We start from the raw sequence: 19,111 nt of genomic DNA on the forward strand, positions 1-19,111 counted from the left end.
TCTATGGATGTGATGCCCTGCAGCCTTCATTTCTTTGTTTCTATTCAGACAACGAGTGAGAGAAGAGCTGGATGGTGCTGGAGAGCCCCGATCCCTCTGTCTTTGTCATGGAAATGTTGTGACTTAATGAATTGGCAGCAGAGTTGTGACAGAATTGTTTGAGTCCCAACCACCACTTGCAGAGGAAAGGAGCAAACGCAGAGTGTAACTGCCTTTAGACAAGCAAAGCAAATCAGAAATGCTGTTGTTTAAAAATGAGTAAAGTCAATTTCACACAAAATACTTTTCTGGGTGGTTGAAATAGCATCATCCAAGCAGCAGCAGCTTGATGGATTCTGCTGTTTGTTTCCACTGGGTCTTCTTCAGTAGATAAGGAAAGAATAATATCTGGTAGGTACTGCATTCCTTGTTGTTTTCCCTACACAACAAGGACTACAAAACTGTATTTGCACGTGTAATTTCCAGAGTTTGGCATTATAACATCATATTTAATAGCCTATCATGCCTGTTACTTGAATCCTAATTGTATCCATCTTCTCTTTTTAGTTTTCAATGCAAATATTGACTGAAAAGGAGTAGCTTTTTTTTTGTAATGCAGAAAATAGATGTGCAAGCTGCATACACAATTGTACGAAAACAACCATGTTGATACAAATCACTGAATATCATGTGCAATAAATTATGGTTACCTTGGCAATGGATTGTGAATAAGATCTCTTGATCGTTAATAATCTGTTATACCACATTAGATGGTTAAGAATAAATGACTGAATAGTAGCTATAGCTGTCCTGTTGTTATCTTTTCAAACAGTATCTCTTTGTCCAGTGAATTCTGAAAAAACGAATGATAGAAATATTCTTCCGTGGCAAGGGGAATAAATATATAAAGACTGCTTAAAAAAAAAAAGTGTATGAAAGTGGAATCGAAGAATGGTGAGAACAGAGGTTTTTTGCCTTTTTGTCACCCCTTGAAAATTCCTGACAAAAACTCATTTATGATGAGACTTTTAGTTGCGTTTTTATATGTCTAAAATCTAGCTTTAATTGACTTGATCAGAAATAAAACGCTAGGTCTTTTAAAGAATTATCAATAACATGTGCATTTCCCATCCCACTCAAAATACTTGTTACATTCAAATACTTGTTATGCACCAAATTTTTCTTGATATCCTCAACTGAATAAAAGGTGTGGTGAGTATGTTTGAAGAAAAAGTCGAACTGTGTATTTTTAATATTTTTCTTTCATGACTTCACTCAAAGCTAACTAAAAATAAAAAGGAGATATTCTGAAAATGTATTGACACCCCTTTCCCTGAAATATAATGCATCTTTTAGTCATCCAAATATGTTTCAATTGCAATTGCCCTTGCTGAACAGAAAAAAGTTTGTAAAAATTCAGAATAGTATAAGTTTTCTTGCCTGAACTGGCACTTGTCTCAAAAAAGTAGTAATAATAACAATAAAAATTACCTCCCTTCCTCCCCTACTCTACATATAGGTCAAAGTCGATGTCTTCACTGGGGCCAAGCAGTCTATTTTGACAAACTCAATGAGGAGCTGGCAAAGAGTACTCATCCTAAAGAGCTTTTATCATGAATAACAGGTCTGTCATTGTCTTAGCCAGAGGCATTTTTGAAAAGGGCAATGGAGTTCGGTCAGAAAGCAGATATTAGAGAGATCCTCATGCCGCTTTTGTCTATTGCCAAATTAAATACATGTATATGCTTCTTACAGGCATTGAAATTTATTATTTTAGCACTTTGTTATTCTTTTTATCAAAAGATGTTTAGCTTAGATTTGAGATCAGCTTGATTATCAGCAACATATTAGCAAGGTTTACTATACCATGCTGCATCTCTCCTATGTGATGTTTTCTATTTGTATCCCATAAAGGCATTTCTTTGAAAGCTCTTGCTTCTGGCAGCATCCATGAGCTGCTGTTCTGTCCTACTGCATGTTCTGCAGCAGAGATTCTGTGGACTTGAAAGTCTAAGGGCTTTGGGCTTTCCTTCTTGCTGATTGTTTTGATTCTATTCTGAATTATGTAGGTGTGACATCAGATATTGAGTTTTTCACATGATCTTTGTTTTCAAATGGAAAAATTGACTGAACATTTTTTAAGGCAAAGAAATGTTATCTGAATGTAGATATTACTACTTGTGAAAGATTAATATTGGAATGTGAATAGTTAATGTTACCAACGTCTCTAATCTTTGCATCACTGTGTTCCTAAAATCTGTTAAGGATAAACAAATCCTGAAGGATCCTCCAAACCCAGTGTCATTTAACCTTGATTATTGTCCTACTTAATAGAATAATGCTTGTGGTTCATTATTAGTTCTCTACGTTTTGTAGTGATTAATTTATATATATCTTTAATATTAAAATGATACTTAAGGAGTTACATGCTACAGCTTAAATGCTGTTCTAATACTATGCATGAATTCTTTCCCTCAAAATGAGCTGTTTGCTTGCTTGTACCGTAACCACTGAGGCAGTCCACGAAAGCTGTATTGATCATTGATTTGCCTAGGAGGTGACCCAGCTAGCCATGCTCAAGGGTCAGTTGCGTTTCCCAGTGTAGGGAAGTTAGCAGACGTTTGGAACAGTCTTTACATCTCTGATATCATGATCAAGCTACAAGTTGATGAATTACAGGGAATCCATGGAGAGAAAATTTGATTTTGATTGGAATCTTAAGTAAAAAATAAATGTTATTGAATGAAGATTACCTTAGAAATGCTGATGACAGTAGCAGAGCCTAAGGTTAATTGCTCAGGTACAGAAGTTGCAAGAGCAATTCTAGATGAACTATGGACATAAAAGAAACAGAAATCTCATCTGAGATTTAGGTATCTATAAGAATGTGTGTTTTTATTTCTGCATCTTTTGATTCTAAAGCTAACTATATTGCTAAAATTTAGATGATTTTTTTTATCTAAACAACTGTTTAGGTCTTACAGTCATTTCTTAGTAAAAACAAACCATATAGAGTTCTAATTTGTAAATACGTGATACTAGGTGATGCTTGCAGTGCTCAAAACCTGACTTGAGGTTCTTGGAAGAATTTATCTGCTGAGCTATGGAGGAGATGAGGAAGTTGGTAATGCAGGCCACTATTTTGATGACAATGTCTCCCAGGAACCAGGGCTAGTCAAAATACTATTGGCTCAGAAGAAAGTGGAGTAGTCTTATGTATACAATACATATGCACTCAGAAGCCTATTAAAGATTCATTCAAGCTTTGACTTCAGCAGTTTCTCTCTAAGAATTGTTCCTTGGCTGTACAGCATTCCTCACATTAGTTAACCAATGGAATTTAGCTCTCCTGTCTAACACGTTTTTTTGCTAATAAGAATTTCTACGTTTAGGTAACATGACGTTTTCTGGATTTTTCACTACAGAGAGATTCCCATGCCCTGGAAAGCCGCTGCCTGCAATTATTCTGGGATGTGGGAACCTTAAAACATCCCAGCTCAGAGCCAAACCCAGTTTTTCCCAGAAAACTTGCTTGATTCAAAGGCTATTCAGAAGTGGGTTTCTTCCAATTAGTCCTCAGATCCACTGAACAGCTACCTAAAATTTTAGTTGCAAAAGATGGTGAAGCTTTATTGTGGGATTGTGCCAGGATGACATTAATGTTCTCTTATTTTGGAGAATAAGCCTCCTTTCATGTATCACCATACTTGTAAGTGCTAATAATTTGAAAAATGAAAACTATACCTTCTCTCTCTCTCTCTCTCTCTCTCTCTCTCTCTCTCGAATGTATATATAACATTATATATAAATAGCTTTGTTATAAATAAATAGTTTTGCCTAATGATTCTAAATAAATGTGTGGGTCATGCATGATATATATGTGTGTGTGTGTGTAGCTTAAGGACCGATCTTGACCAATAGCTTATTTTAAAAAAACGTAAAAAAAAAAAAAAAAAAAAAAAATCAAAGGCTGAGCTTCCTTAGAATTTTTAAGCAATTTTCACAGCAGTAAGAAATGTATGTAGAAACCTGTATTTCCATGTGTGAGTTGCACATCAGCTGAAATGCAGGATATTTTGACACTTGCTAGCAAAGAGCAGTACCTTTTCTGACACTCCAGTCTACTGGACCAGAGAATGTGCATTAAAAGGGTACTGTTTTTCTGCTGCCTGTGATGCATTTATTCCCTGTCAGATCCCAGTCTCCTACTGGTGGTTTGAGCATCATTTTGGTCACTTGCCTGGATTGTTTGACCATCTAGAAGACAGTTTGCTTATAATCATAAGTTAGGGGTGTGCTAACTTCTTTATTTGGAAAGACAGAATTTAGGGAGATATGCTTTTTTTTGTAAAATATCAAATAAGATTTTTTGATAAATTTGAGTATTTTCCTCTGAGGGATGAGTTTCATGCAAAGTAGCAAACAGTGACCATGCATCTTTGAACCTTTTCTTCCCCCCTTGCAATTTTTACAATGTTGTATGACACATAAGCGATAACAGGAATGAAGAATATGACAAAGTATGTAAGAGCAATGCCTGCTCCTTTCTCTGAATAACAGTCTATCAGATACACTGCCAAAAGGGTGACATTTGTAATGTTAAATAGAATGTTCACAATTTCAGGGGACCTATGCCTTTAGGCAAGAAAATGATCTAAAGGTATTCTCTGTGGTAGAAGGTGACCATAAAACTACACACTTTCAGAACGTAGAAAATTTTTCTCCATAATTTCTTCACATCCATACTCAATGCAGATCGTGAATACTTAACAAAAACAAAAGTGCATTTATTAGATTTTATTTTTACCAAATGAGAACAAAGTGCTCAATGGAGGAATGTCTACTATTAGTAATTTCTTACTACTATTAGTGGTAATTTTTCCTGTTTTGAAATATTCTAGAAGTGGTGAGATAGTGTTGTAGATTCCATTAAATTTTAACTATCCCTTTTATGTTATTCCATAAGCTTTGTTTTTATAAGGTTAAAATGTTAAAATTCTGAAAATACTGTTTTATGCAGCAGCATATAAATTCAGTATAGGAAGATATTTTGGTGTTAATCTTAAGAAGTAACTTTGTAAATACATCTTATGTTACAAATAAATAGTAGTGAGTTGTGTTTTTACAAAATGTGTAAAACCAGGCTGGTTAAGATTTTAATTGCAGCTGCAAACCAAATTGAGTTCAGGACTTTTAAAATCATTCAAACAACTGGAATGCATATTGCAATGATTAAAAAACAAACAACAACGACAAAAAATGGTGGAAATGCAGTCCATGCTGCCAGAGGTGTCAGGTGCTCTCAGATTCAAAGTGCTGTATTTCAGAGCTCCCATCGCAGCACTGATGTCTCAGGCCTGCAGAAGTGGGCTGCTCTGGGGAGTTCTGTAGAACTGCATATTGCAGAGGTTTGTTGCTTTTGCAAAGGTGCACATCTCATAAATGGGTTAGTTTTACTGCATTGTTAGTCTTGACTTGCGCTCAACTTTAATATTCTTTAGTCTTGAAAAATTCAGCTGAACAAATACTTGATATGTAATCTGGGGAATTTTTCTGTAATTCTACCCATCCCTCTTCTCTGTATGCAGTTAATATTAAAATATACTATTTTTTAATTGTAGTTTACTCAAGCAGACAATCTTTCAACATGTAGTTTCTGAGAACGGCGATATTGTCTTTTGTTATTTGAAATAATGTTTTCACGTTCAGTTATGTCCCCCATTCAGAAAAACCAAAGCATGTTATAAATGTAATTAGTAGAGGAATTTTCTTAAAGCAGTTTTAAAGAAGATAAGCAGAAGTATAGAGAAGTAACTTTCCCAGAGTAACAAAGAAAGTAACTTGGAAAAGCAGCCCCATATTCTTGACTTCTCCCCACCCCCCTTCCCCCCCCCCCCCCCCCCCCCCCCCCCCCTTTTGTGGTTTTAGTTGTTTTATCACATGAAAGTCTTGGAATATTAAATCTTTTCTAAAAACAGTTCAAGTCTAAATCTCTTTCAAGTATTTTAAAGCTTAATTTCTTTATTGTTCATTTTTTCTTCTTTGCTTGTGACCCACAAAAAACTTTTATTATAGTGGGTAAGGAGTTTTATCAAAAAATGTCTCATCATTGTGTATTTCCTTGCCCATAGTTTATCTGTTCTGGAGTAGTGAGTGGTTAGTATACTCTTAGTTCTATGTGGAAGATGTACTGAAGCAAAAAGATATTTTCAATTCTTCTACTGCATTAAAATAAATCTTTATCAATGCATTAAAAAAATAGGAAAAAGAGGCAAAAATTAAAATTACATTTTTAAAAGTTGAAAATAAGTTTAAGTTTGTATAAGATTTTATATTGATTGTATAAGGTTTTATGTACTCCAGTTGAATGTGTACTTCCATTGACTCATTCATGATTGCTTGGTGCTTCGAGTTACTCTCGTATCTAAATGCAGTGTTGAAGTGGTCCTGAGCAAGAGAGAGAGCACAAATTCTGAACCGTTTAAGGATGACTGGAAGCATATTTTCTTGGCTGGGACTTGTTCCCAATGTTATGGAACAGAAGGATGACTTAACCATTTAAAAAAAAAAGTTCATGTTAATATGTACAGGTGATTACTTCTAAAACTTTGTGAACAATTTTTTGGTTTTAAAAGCAGACTTGCCTTTAAACTATCTTCTTAACCCTTAGTTATCTTAATAAACTGCTGCAAATACGTGTTTCAGAAATGAGTCCTTAACTTACGGTGGACTACATGTGTTTTATTGGTGTTCAATATATTGCATATCAGGGCTTCTCTGAGAAGCAGAATTTACTAACCTAGGAGGAAAGCTGTATTAATACTTCTGATATCCCAGTTATCAGATTTCATGTTAGAGGCGTTACTGCATAGTACTGTCTGTCTCATGTAGAAATATGCAATATATCTAAATGAGATATATTGAGAAAGCGTTGAGAAAGAGCTGTAATTCACAGCTCTGCTTCCCAGATGTAGAAGAATTCCACGTATGGTTTGATACAGTGTGTGGAAGGAAGAGCTTTTTGTGGACTGATTTTTGTACAGTTCTGTAGCAAACCTCAGTGCAAGTTTATGTAGGAGGAGAAGGTGATTTTATATTAAACAAAACTTATTCCACTCAGTCAAACTAATTCTCTTGTATTAATATACCAACTAACACTGAGATATGTGTCTGGATAGTCTAGCTAGGAACTTGGGGTGTCAGGGAGGGCTAGAAAACACCAGCTTGCAAGTCTTTTTCATAGCTTTTGGGTTGTTCTTAACCCTTTTTGGATGTGACTTTCATGCCCTGAAGAAGTTTGTACTGATTGTAATTTTCTTCGTTCTGTCCTACCTATGTGAGTCATTAGGAAACACTGTTGATTGAATGATTGTTGATTGAATCACTGTCTTTATGCCTCTTTTTCTGGCTGCAGTTTATTGTGTTTTTTAAAGATTTTTTTTTTCCTTTGTGTGGATGCCTAGAGAGTCACTTGTGATCTTGGTACTGTCAACACCTGTCATTCTTTTATGCCTTCTTCTCATCATTTCTTCTGATGCTTTTACACCTATACCTTTGAATTCACACTTCATTTATACCAGTCTTAATGTTTACATTAGAAACCTCAAACAACAACAAAAAAGGTCTTGAACGAAAAAACAAAAACAAACCTGGAAGCTGTCATCTGTGGCTTCTACTGCAATGCACGTGTCTTCAGACTGCTTTTATTTACAGATGCACACAGTGATTTGGACGTTTAAAACAAGCTGTATAGAGCACTATGGACTAAAGCAACTTAATTCAAATGCTATGTAATATATAATTATAAATGTAATATGCGTCCAAAGAGAACTAGAGCTTCCTTTTGTTATGTTGATAAAATCATATTTGTATAGATTTCCAATATCACAAAAATCGAGGCCAGGATTCACTAATTTGGAAAAAAATCTATGTTCTAGGAGTCAGAAAATGGTAATATGTAACAAAAAAAATAGTGGAAATGGTAATGTATGGTTGCAGTTCATAATACTCTGTCTTCTGATGATTATGCATAGATGAAGTCAAGGTCAAGTCATTTTTTCTATAAATCCAGAAATTCACATACTGTATCACACTGATGTCAAATCAGTGCACAAGTAGATATCTTCTTAACCTGGAAAATCATGGAGAAAAATACCTGGACTGCTATTTTTGCAAGTGATTCTTTCTAAACCTTTCCTAATGATTGTCCTCCCTTTCTGCTAGCAGTGGTGATTTGTCTGTTGTCTCAATTGTCAGTTAGCCTAAGATAAAGGGAGGACATGAGCTGCAGGTATGTAATCTTCTCTTTATCTCTCCTTCAATATTTCAGGAGTTTTACTTTAAATGTGGAGCACACCCAACAACTGACAGTGAAACATCTGTGGCTTTGAACCTCGTTACAACAAACAGTCGCTCTATCACATGTATAACATGCACAGATATTAGGTAAGTACAATGAAAAGTGTCAGAGATTCACAGTCTCGGTGCTTCAGAGTACTTCTCACTTTCAAAGAGCTTTTTTCCCTCTGCTGGTTTTCCTTTTTAAACCTTTTTTCCCCCAGTATTATGGTGGAAAATGAGCCATGAATTCAGGTGTATTCTTTGTTTTGATGGTATAATTACAGTTTACATTTTTATAACTCAGCTAAAATACAGGTGGAAACCTGAATGCTACAGTCTGAAATGCTTAAGATAGTGGTATAGCTGTATAGATCTGTACTTCTAGTTTGTATCTGAGAGCCAGTGAATGAAAGCACGATTTTGAGGTGGACAAACTATTCCTGCGTAAAGAAACCTTTTCATGTTTGTTTTATAAATCAAAGCAAAATTACTTATGATGCGTCTGTTCCCATGTTCTTGTTTATTGCCATTTTAAATGTTGTAATCCATCTTACTGTATGGTATTTGGGCACATACATTCAAGAATACCATTGTCTGCAAATGCATGGATTAAAAACCAGTTGCCCAACAAAGACAAATGCTACTATTGCTGTGAAGAATTAATGGAAGCACATTCATCTACTGAATAGGAGAGGTTTTGAGGCTCTACCTCAAAGCCAATAACACCGTGTTATTCATTTTAAGTATTTCTGTTGATTCGTCTGTGTTTCGAAATACAAGTATTTAGGAAAAAAAAGTCTGAGTTCCTATAAGATGGCAAGTCTAAAAATGTTGAGAGTTATCTTGAGGGGAAAAGCTGGATTGCTGGAAGTAAATTTCCTATTGGAAATTTTAGGTGGTTGTTCTGATTGCAGCCCATACAGTGTATGATATTATGTTGTTCTTGTGTGCTACTGCATTGATATCTGATTTGTTGCTGACAGTATATGGTTGAAGAACATGCTTCTTACTTATAGATTAAAAGATAATTGTGCATGGAAAAGAAGAGTATGGTGTCCAGCACTTCACACACATGCAGGGCTTACAGAGTTGTTGTGCATCTGTTTCAGAGTCTACCGTGCAAAATTATTTAGCTGTCCTAATGGTTAGGTATGCAGCAGTATTAACCTCTCTGTAATTAAGGATAATATGCAGTTTCCATTCTTAGCCCAGCCGTCTCCTTTTCCAAAGAACAAGAGTGTAGAATATCAGCCATAAATGTGTTTACTTAGGCTTGAGAACTGGTTATAATTATTTCAATCAAATTTGAAATGAGTATGTTGACATTTTCTTGAATTGATATATTCAGTACAAAACTATTCATTTGTAGTCATGAATTTGTAATTTCTTTCACAGTTTTGTGACAAAATCCCAAAGGAAAGAAAGAGTTTGGACTGGATGTGCTTAGCTTAATTGTTCCTAGGACTAACTATTGGCTTCCTAGTAAATTTTTACTAGTAAACTTTACTAGTAAATGTTATTTGGACTATTTATTGCTATGTCACAAAAGTATGCCAATTCTCATTTATTTAAGTTAAGGCATCAATTAACTCTGGAAACCTAAGTTTCAGAAGACTTTTAGCTCAGCACACCATTATGGGAGCATTTATTTATGAATAAGCTTGTTTGATTTATATGCTAAACAAGGAAGGCTTTAGATACTTGACCAGCTGGCAAGGCAGTAACAATTGCTAGTTATCTACCCATGGTAGGAGCAACAGGTTCTTTGAAAGACTGTTTATGAGTGACTTCAATCTTCTTGTTTTAAGTAGCAGATACAATTGTTCATAAATAGGTTTGTCTTCTGCTATGGAGCATGAAGATAATTTTTAGAAAATGAAAGTTCTGTTTGGTTTTCTGAATGTCTAACAGATTTTACTTGATCATAACAAGATCTCTGAAGGCTGTGGCATGAGGAAGAGATCATATCTGCCATCTCTTTAAAAGCAAACAACCACGACCAACAACGAAAAACAGCCTACAGATCAGCTTTATCCTTGTCAGTCTCTGAAAACTCAGGGGATCATGCTTCCATCCCAGTATGTCTTATGGGACATGGAATGAATTGTTTGGCAGAAGGCACTGAAATCTGGTATCCTAGGAGTAAAGGAGTGTGCAGGAGAGTCCTCCAGCAGCTTGTTGTTGTTGTAAGTATACTAATAAATTTATGTAATCAGAATTCAGCTTCTCAATTCCTAGCGCTGTAGGCATAGGCTTCTTCTCTAATTCTTTAAGAGATGTAATGAAATCGTGATGAGGATATCTCATCCTTTTCTTGTTTACTTCATAAGATTTTGAGGATGACCTGTGTTCTCCTGCACACCTCCACACCTCCTAATCTACTCCCACCCATGAGCAAGTCTTTTGTACTGGCCAGTGGGACTGCGCAATGTGAAATCACTAGGAATTAGACAATATTGTTTCAGATCCTCTTCTCTTCTGTGGTTGACTAACTCGATTGTACCTTGACACTCTGGCAAGTGTGAGACACCTTAGGGCAGATAGCACCCTTGCTTACAATAAAACGTATGCCAAGGAGAACTGTAAACTGATAGTTGGTCAAAAGAAAGAAGTAGCAAGGTACGTTTGAACTCTATGCCGATTCATATGGTGTGTCTTCTGGAAAGAGATGATTTTGAAAGCATCCTTGTTGGTGTAGTTGCAGAGCTAGCTCCAAATATCAGTCTCTCTCAAATTGGTAACTCAGGATTTCATAGCAAGATTGCAGACCAATCTAAAAGCTGTTAGTTATCCTGTCCTTTCTAATGGTTCGTTGGGCAAGAAGTGATTTCCTTTATTGCAGTGCAGAATCCTAGCATCCCTCTGTACTGCTAAATGAAAGAAGGCCAACAACTGATTCCTGATCCTGAGGCAAAAGGCAATGACTAGTAGCTGTTCTACGCAGTACTGTGGTAGTTTGGCTCTTAGTCACAGCCAGATTGGCATCTTGATGCTAAAACCTGAGGGCTCATCACTGAAACTAGATCCACAGTGAAAGTATACCTTTTATCCCAGTGTCAAGACAGCGTAGAATAGGGTTACTCATGCCCTACTATCCACTATGTAGGGCTCAGGAAGCATCAAAACACTTTACTAAACATGGTGAAAGTACAATGAAGAGGTGAAATTACTGTACTAAAACCTGAGCTTCACAGGATAAACAGTAGCCATTTCCAGGACCCATATACTGGATTTTCAAGAAATCTGTCTTTATAGATTGCAAGAAAAGTTGTTTCTTCCTGACAACTTACTGGGCTCTCCTCTCAACTTTAAAAACAAAACAAAAAACAAACAATAACAAAAAACCCACACTTCTCTAGGCACATTTCTGTGTTAAGTTTAAAGTTTCGTGAATGCATCCATATGTTAAATGCTAATTATCTTTCAGAGGTTTTGATTTTTAAAACCACAAGTCTATTTTTACATTTTTTTATACTGAACATTTGTAGGTGGTATCAAGAAGACCTTAACTCTCCTTCTAAAGTAAAACCAGGAAATAATAAATATCTCCGTTCCTTCTTCAGCCTAATACTCTCATCTTACCACTGATCATTAGGACTAGGATTCATTGCTTTAATCCTTCAATACTTTCAGTGCCAACCAAGGTTTCTTTATCATTGTTCATTGTTCTCATTCATGTGCACACATCCTTCTTTAAAAAAAAAAAAAGTCCAATGTATGGTTAAACTTCCTTTCTAGTTATAGTCAGTCATCTTCTATATTCTTATATGGCCAATCTCGCGAGTTGTCAAAATATAACTTCACATATATGTTTGGGTGAATGAAATAATTTTCCAGTTAAAACTTTGAAACAAATCATTTTCATTTCTGTTTTGATTTTTTTCACCCCAGTTGCAAGGATGATCAAAGGTAAGCATGTTTTACACAAAGCTAGATTTAGAACAATAAAATCAATTATGAGTGTTGTGCAAAGGTCATTGTAAATAACTGGGCTACCTATGAAATCTCTGCTCATTGTTTTGAGTTTTTAACTTTTTTCTCCAACATAGTGTTCTTAGAACATTTATATAGAACTCAAATATATTTATACACATAACCTTGTAACTTTATTTAAACATAGGTGACTGTATTTTTGGTGGTGATCTCTTTCTAATATTCCTATGCAGTTGAAAAATACCAACTCTGCTGATTGTAGTCTATAGCATTCAGCTGGAAATGAGGAATAACTGTATTTGGTGCAATAACAGTTACTTTGTATTAGCTCTGATACAGGCAAAAAAAGTATATTCTTCATAATAGATTTCTTTATTTTTTCTGAAACAAAAAAATGAAACGAAAAATGACAACCAGGTGTTATTTATATATTCGTAGAGAGGGTGGTCAAACATTGGAATGGGCTGCACAGGGAATTGGTGGAGTCCCCATCTCTGGAAATACTGAAGAGACATGTAGATGTGGCGCTAAAGGGTCATGGTTTAGTGATGGGACTTGGTAGGTCAGACTGATGGTTGGACTTGGTGATCCTGAAGATCTTTTCCAACCTAGATGATTCTGAGATTCTTCTGTTTGTTCACATACATTTATCAAGAACAGCTAGTCCACCACAGGTGGAGCAATTAATAAACCTCAAGATGCTTGGCACAACAAACATGATTTTAGCTGGGCTTACAGAGCTCATGAAAAACCTTATTTAAAGAAGTAGTGTATTCTATGGTACATAGAAAAATACACTGTGGAAGTAGTATTTAAGTATATTTTCAGTGTTATGCTCTGAAGTATATGTTCAGTGTTATGTTACATTAGGCACATTCTTTCACCCTGGATTTATATTTGATATTCATATTTTCATGCAGCTCTGACCAACAGAGTGAATTTTAGAGCCAAATACCTTTGTAGGGCTATGCTAAATCCATTGCCAGTATTCCATATAGTGTAATGCCTTCCAATGCTTTCTGCTTATCTACAATGGAGTTGGCATGAATTGGCAGCCTTTATGCATTTATTTCTTTTTGTAGCATTCAAGGTGATGGGTTGCTATTTTATATCTTTGAAGAAGCTCTTAATATGTTGAGCAAATGGCTGAAAGTTGAAACAAATACTAAAATGGTACAATCCTCAAGGGGAGATCTGCTTTTGTCAACTGTTTCTAGTAGAAATAACATCAAAAGAGGTTAGGAGTACCCCTGGGTACCTATAAATCAGGCTCAGGAATAACAATGATGTCTAGCAGTGTAAAAATAAAACGTGTGGAACAGAAATGCCTCACGTCATCTTTCACAAACTAGGTAGGGTACAATTCCTAAAGGCACCATTATTTTTAGCTTTCAACAGATACAGATAAGTACAAGAGATATATAGGGCTTGCTTTCACTTAATAGATAGAAAGAATTGTCCAGAAGTATTTGCTTTTGTGTTGATCAAAAGTTTTTATCTGATAAATCTGTATTTCATAATCTTAGGGAGAAAAAAAAAAGAAAAAAACCACTTTGTTTTGTTTAGAATATTGGTATTTAGAATATGGAATATTGTAATTTGTTTTTCTGAAATTCAGAACTCGTACCCCTAAAATTGAAGGAGGAGGTTGATATTGCTAGTGGTGAGAATTAGAACTACATATGCAAGATGTTCTTGAAGTGTAACTGTAACTTAAAATCTTTTGTCAAAATTCTTTTAAGCCAAATCAGTTTAGACTCTGATCACATTAAACTCCATGAGCAGGAGACTATTGTAGAAGGTCAGTACTTGGAGGGAAAAACTCAAAGGGAAAGTACTATTGGAAGTCCTGTTAGAAATTCAGTAGACATCTCTCTTCAAATTGAATCAATAAAGAACAAATAACTCTGCATGTCATTAGGGACAACTGTGTGTTAATCTGATTCTGTTGGGATTACTTTGATCCCCCCAAACCTCTAACTAGCTCTTGATCAGCCATTTTTTCTTGTGTGTGTTAATCAGAAGAAAAAGTACATCTAACAGTTCTTGTCCTCACCACCACCCCCCCCCTTACTTTTCTGCAGTTGATTAAGGGACTGGAGCACATTGCCAGTGAGGAAAAGCTGAAAGATCTGGGACTTTTTAGACTAGAGAAGTAGAGACTTGGGGGATCTTATCAATGTGTATAAATGCCTGAAGGGGGGGATGCAGTGAAAATCCAGCCAGGTTCTTTTTGTTGGTGGCCAGTACCAAGACAAGAGGCGATGGGCACGAACTGGTACACAAGAGGTTCTGTCTAAATATCAGGAAGCAATTCTGTACTTTACAGGTGATGGAGCAGTGGTACAGGTTGCCCAGAGAGGTTGTGCAGTCTATCTCCTTGGAGATCTTCAAAACTTCAAAAGCTACCTGGGCATGGTCCTGAGGAATCTGCTGTAGGTGGCCCTGCTTGAGTAGGGGGGTTGGGCCAAATGGCCTCCAGAGGTTGCTTCCAACCTCAGCCAGTCTGTGATTCTGTGAGGGAGAAGGTGTGACAAATTACTTACTGATAACTGCATTCTTTCCCATATTGCATAATAATGTTGTATGTTGCTTTGAGATCAAATGTTTCTTCCAGTACAGTTTAAAAGATTTTCTTTTTTTAGTAACACACGAAATTATTTTTCTTACCTTTCTTTCAGTCTTGATGCAGACTGGATTAAAAAAAAAATTAAAAGAAAGGGGAGGGAATATTAGAGGAGAAATATTCTACTGAATATAACAAAAAATATGTGAAGTAGCAGGTCTACCATGATATTCAAGAGCTTTAATATATAAATCATCCTAGAATATTTAGTTTCAGGATTGAATCAAATCTTACAGCTGAAGAGACAATCTGCAAAATTTAGATTCTGATAAAGATCCGTATCTGAACTGTAAATGTTTCCAAAGTGAAGTGGTTGTCCTAGAGTTTTGACTGCGGTCAATTTTGATGTTATCCGAACAGTTACAAGGGACCTTCTATTCCCTTCCAAGATTAAAAAATAAAAAAATGCAGGCTGTATCTATTAAAAGATATGGCTGAGGTGATGTTTTTCAGAAGAGTAAATAACACCTTATTCCAGATATACAATTGCTATTTCTCTTTGATTCTGGGGTATTGGATCCTAGAATTGCCCCTTGGGCTATTATAATTCAAGCAAGTTATCAAGTCTATATTTAGCGCAAGTTATCAAGTCTATATTTAGCTCATCTTTTTTAAAAGTATGTTTTCCCTCTGTGACCTGTTTTGATAATGCAGTTTCTCCTCCAAATCTGTGCCTTCTACATTCTGTTGTCTTTTATGTACCTTAAGTAGTTCAAAGACAAATGAGAAAAGATTATGTTAAGAATTAAATCTACTTTGTCTAAGCACTATGACCATCAGGGACATTGTCTACTGCTTTCTCTTCTAATACTCCTGAAATTAATAGGATTTTTAAAGAATCACTTAAAGTAAGAAATTAATCAAATATCAAAATAAGAACTGTTACTAATTGGTTTAAGGCTTTTTTATTTTTCTCAGCAAGGTAGTCTGTAGAGTACTGATTTTTACAGCTGTAATATTTGAGTTTTGTTACAAGCAAAACCACGAGGAAGAAATATTTTGGTGGCTGTTTTGTTGGTATTTTGAAAGATGAACAAATTCTAGTAATGCCAGTAAGTGACCTTCATTTCTTTGGTGGCGCACACTGGGGGTTTTAGACTCTAACACTTGTACCGTGGGCTTCTGGAATAATATACTCTGTACATGCAATTCAGCTGCCTTAACCTTTCCATTGAATTGTAACCACTATTATGTAGCAGTCCCCTGCGGCACTGATAGGACATCACTACATTTCTTACTGTTTTGCTTCTTTTTTTTTGATCTGCACTGCAACTGCATTTCAGTGAGACATAGTTCCAGCTTCTACAGATTTGTGGATTATTTTTTTATTTGTAGATTATTTGTTTAATTGACATGTGTCAAGTATCCAGTTTCACCACGTGCAAAATTTGGTGGACCTAACTTCCAAAATATTTTGAGGAAGCCTAAATTTAGAGCTATTTATATTTTTCATTGATTGGTCATGTAAACTAGTTAATATATATTTTTGTGTGAATGTTTAAGGTTTAAATAGAAATGTTAAAAAAATATTTGAAATGTCTAAGAAAAGTATAGTAGCAGATGTTTGTGAAATGTTATTCAGAGAGACATTTTTGAAATTTGCAAGCCCACAGCATGTTTTTTATGTCATAAATGTTCACAGGTCCAGGTGTTTGGAACTTTCTTTTCCTTCTTTTTAAAAATAGTCCCTCAACAGAGAAAAGATACTCCTACTCCCCCGCCCCCCCCCCCCCCCAACCAGTTGGTTCTTCTCTTCTTTTCTAGGTCAAGGTTGGTGACAGCCAAATATTATCACCACCTGATAGCCATTTAGTGGCCTATGAGAAATGTCACTGGAGGTCACAATCCGGTTGTCTTTGGACAGATGTTAATATTTCAAAAGCTCACCATCACAGGTGGTACTAATTAGCAAGCCTAATAATCTCAGCAGAAACCTGAGGTCTGAATGAACAAGGTGAACAAATTGCGGAGAGTTGTTACCTTCAGGACTGAACTGAAGTATTCTGGGAAGGTGTGCTGGAGCAACTTCAACTTTTGTCTGATGAGTAGCTTGCCGTTTAACTAATCTTGCACTTCAGTAAGATGAGAGCTGTTGAGACGTTGCCTTTTATTGTCTCTGACTTTATTTTATATTAATATAAGAAACAGTAAGGAATTGAATGTTAATATGATAGCTGAAGAAAGTTGTACAAAATGAAGTGTGACAATGAGAAATCTGCTCTTTTTAAAAAAGTCACTGCTTTACTGTTTCTAATTAATTGACATTTAGTAACTAACCTTAAATTTGTAGTTAATGAGTCATTGATAGAAGATGGAGACTTAATTTGGAAACAAAGTTAAATAGAGAAATAACGTTAGTCTTTATTGTGTGAAAATTGTTTTCAAGTATAGTTTAAATAAAGTATTATGTGTATATATATACACATAAATATATCTACATATATGCATAAATAACTTTAATATAAAAATTAGCATTTCTTTTAAACTTGTGTACACTCATTTATTTTTAAGCTGGTTTTATGAAGAATTTTGCTCTGCTTCCCATCTTATTCACAAGTATGTCCATACTGGGCTGGGGCAAATTTGAAAACTGTTAGATCCCTGAGGAACAGTCCATGGTATCAAATAAGGAGTGTATTTATTGACGTATCTTTCCAGCTTTCCCAGCCTTCTCAGCCAGTCATCAGCTACTTGAAAGCAGAACTACTCTGTCCTGATTGACTCAACATCAGCAGGAGCAGCAAAGGCAGAAAATTGCATTCATTTTCTCCTTAACTAAAAGAACTTATCAAAGATAGGGGTTGTGGAAGGAATATCTTGACTACCTGCTAAAATTTTTTACTCTTATTACATAAATTCATATGTACAAGTATATGTGAATTCTGGTTTTGAAACAGCCACTGCTAGGAGTATTTGAAATAGTTGAACTAAATTTTTTTCCATTGTGAATTGATTTCTGTAATTTCTTCATTTCTAACTTGATATGAGATTGAGCAGATGTACTCTATCTCATTTTCCCAATTCAGTTTTATCTAACCCTCCTTTTTCTTTTTTTGTGTCTTCAGTGTTCTATATGGAAAGAACAGATGTAGAACAAAAATATTTCAGTTACTATTAATGAGTATCTATTTCATTGAGTTTAGTTCTGAGAAATTAATTTTTAGTCCATTCAGTTGTTGGTTAGGAAAGAAGTGCAGTCCATTAGGATGTACTTCCATTCATCTGAAGGAAAGAAGACATAGACATAGAACTGAAAAAGAGGTGTGTTTTGTAGACTGTTATTGAAATAGAAGTCAAAAATAAGTACGTGTCTAAGCAATTCTACAAAGGGCATTGAAAAATTATGAATACTTACTGCGTTAAAGCCTAATGTTTGGAAAAGGGCTTTGTAAGACAATTGTTTAACATGGAAGAAACAGAGCTATTAATCTATTTATGACAGTCATAAAGAGTAATTTGTTAGTGATTGGACTGATAATTGAAAAAAAACTTTGAGGCTGCTGTATCTTGGAAGAAAATCTACAAGAATGAATGGGAACTAGTATAGATATATGCAAAAATAAACAACCTGTATATTTAGCTTTATAACACTCCGTAGAGGGGGAAAAAACTATAAACACTTTCTGATACAGTTCATTTTTAATTGGTTATTTTTTAGTCACAAAATTATAGCAAGATCACTGACATCAGCTGTATCAGTATTATCAAATTCCTGTTATTGTAATGTAGCAAAAACTAGAAAGGAAGTGCTTGTGGAAGATGTGAATTGCATTCATTTAGGAAATAGAGAAATGAGTGATAATATTAGAGAATAGAGCAACACAACAGCAGGGAAAAAAATATGTACATAGAGTGGTTTTAATTTGCAGAAACTAAGCAAAAAATAGAAACAGCAGTGTCAGGCAAAAGTACCAAGATATAATTTCTGAAATCAAACACATGAAGGACTATTTATAAGATAGAGAACCTGTCATAATATGCAGGGAACTTTGTTAGATGTTGCTTGACATTTCATAGACTCACTTAATGATTTAATATGGAACAGTAACTATTGTCCTAGGTAATGTCTTTAATACCTATTCAATTCCTTGGTGTTATAGCTCAGTGGAGATTGTTACCAGATTCCATAATACCCTAATTCAAATCAACATTTTAGGAAAACAAGTGTATGAAATTTGATGGCAAGTAAATACATACTGCTTTCCATAGATGTCTGGAGTAATGTACTAATTC

The 19,111-nt window shown here is 35.2% G+C and overlaps 1 protein-coding gene across 1 annotated transcript in view; it reads left to right on the forward strand.

Moving 5' to 3' along the window:
- PRKN (parkin RBR E3 ubiquitin protein ligase) overlaps nt 1-19,111 on the forward strand; it is a 621,897-nt gene that overhangs the window by 233,321 nt on the left and 369,465 nt on the right. The window contains 1 exon segment of the mRNA XM_080584783.1: nt 8,309-8,424. Coding sequence (XP_080440909.1) covers nt 8,309-8,424 — 116 coding nt within the window.

This window comes from Anser brachyrhynchus, assembly GCF_964034855.1.
Source record: "Anser brachyrhynchus genome assembly, chromosome: 3".
Taxonomy (NCBI): Eukaryota; Metazoa; Chordata; class Aves; order Anseriformes; family Anatidae; genus Anser; species Anser brachyrhynchus.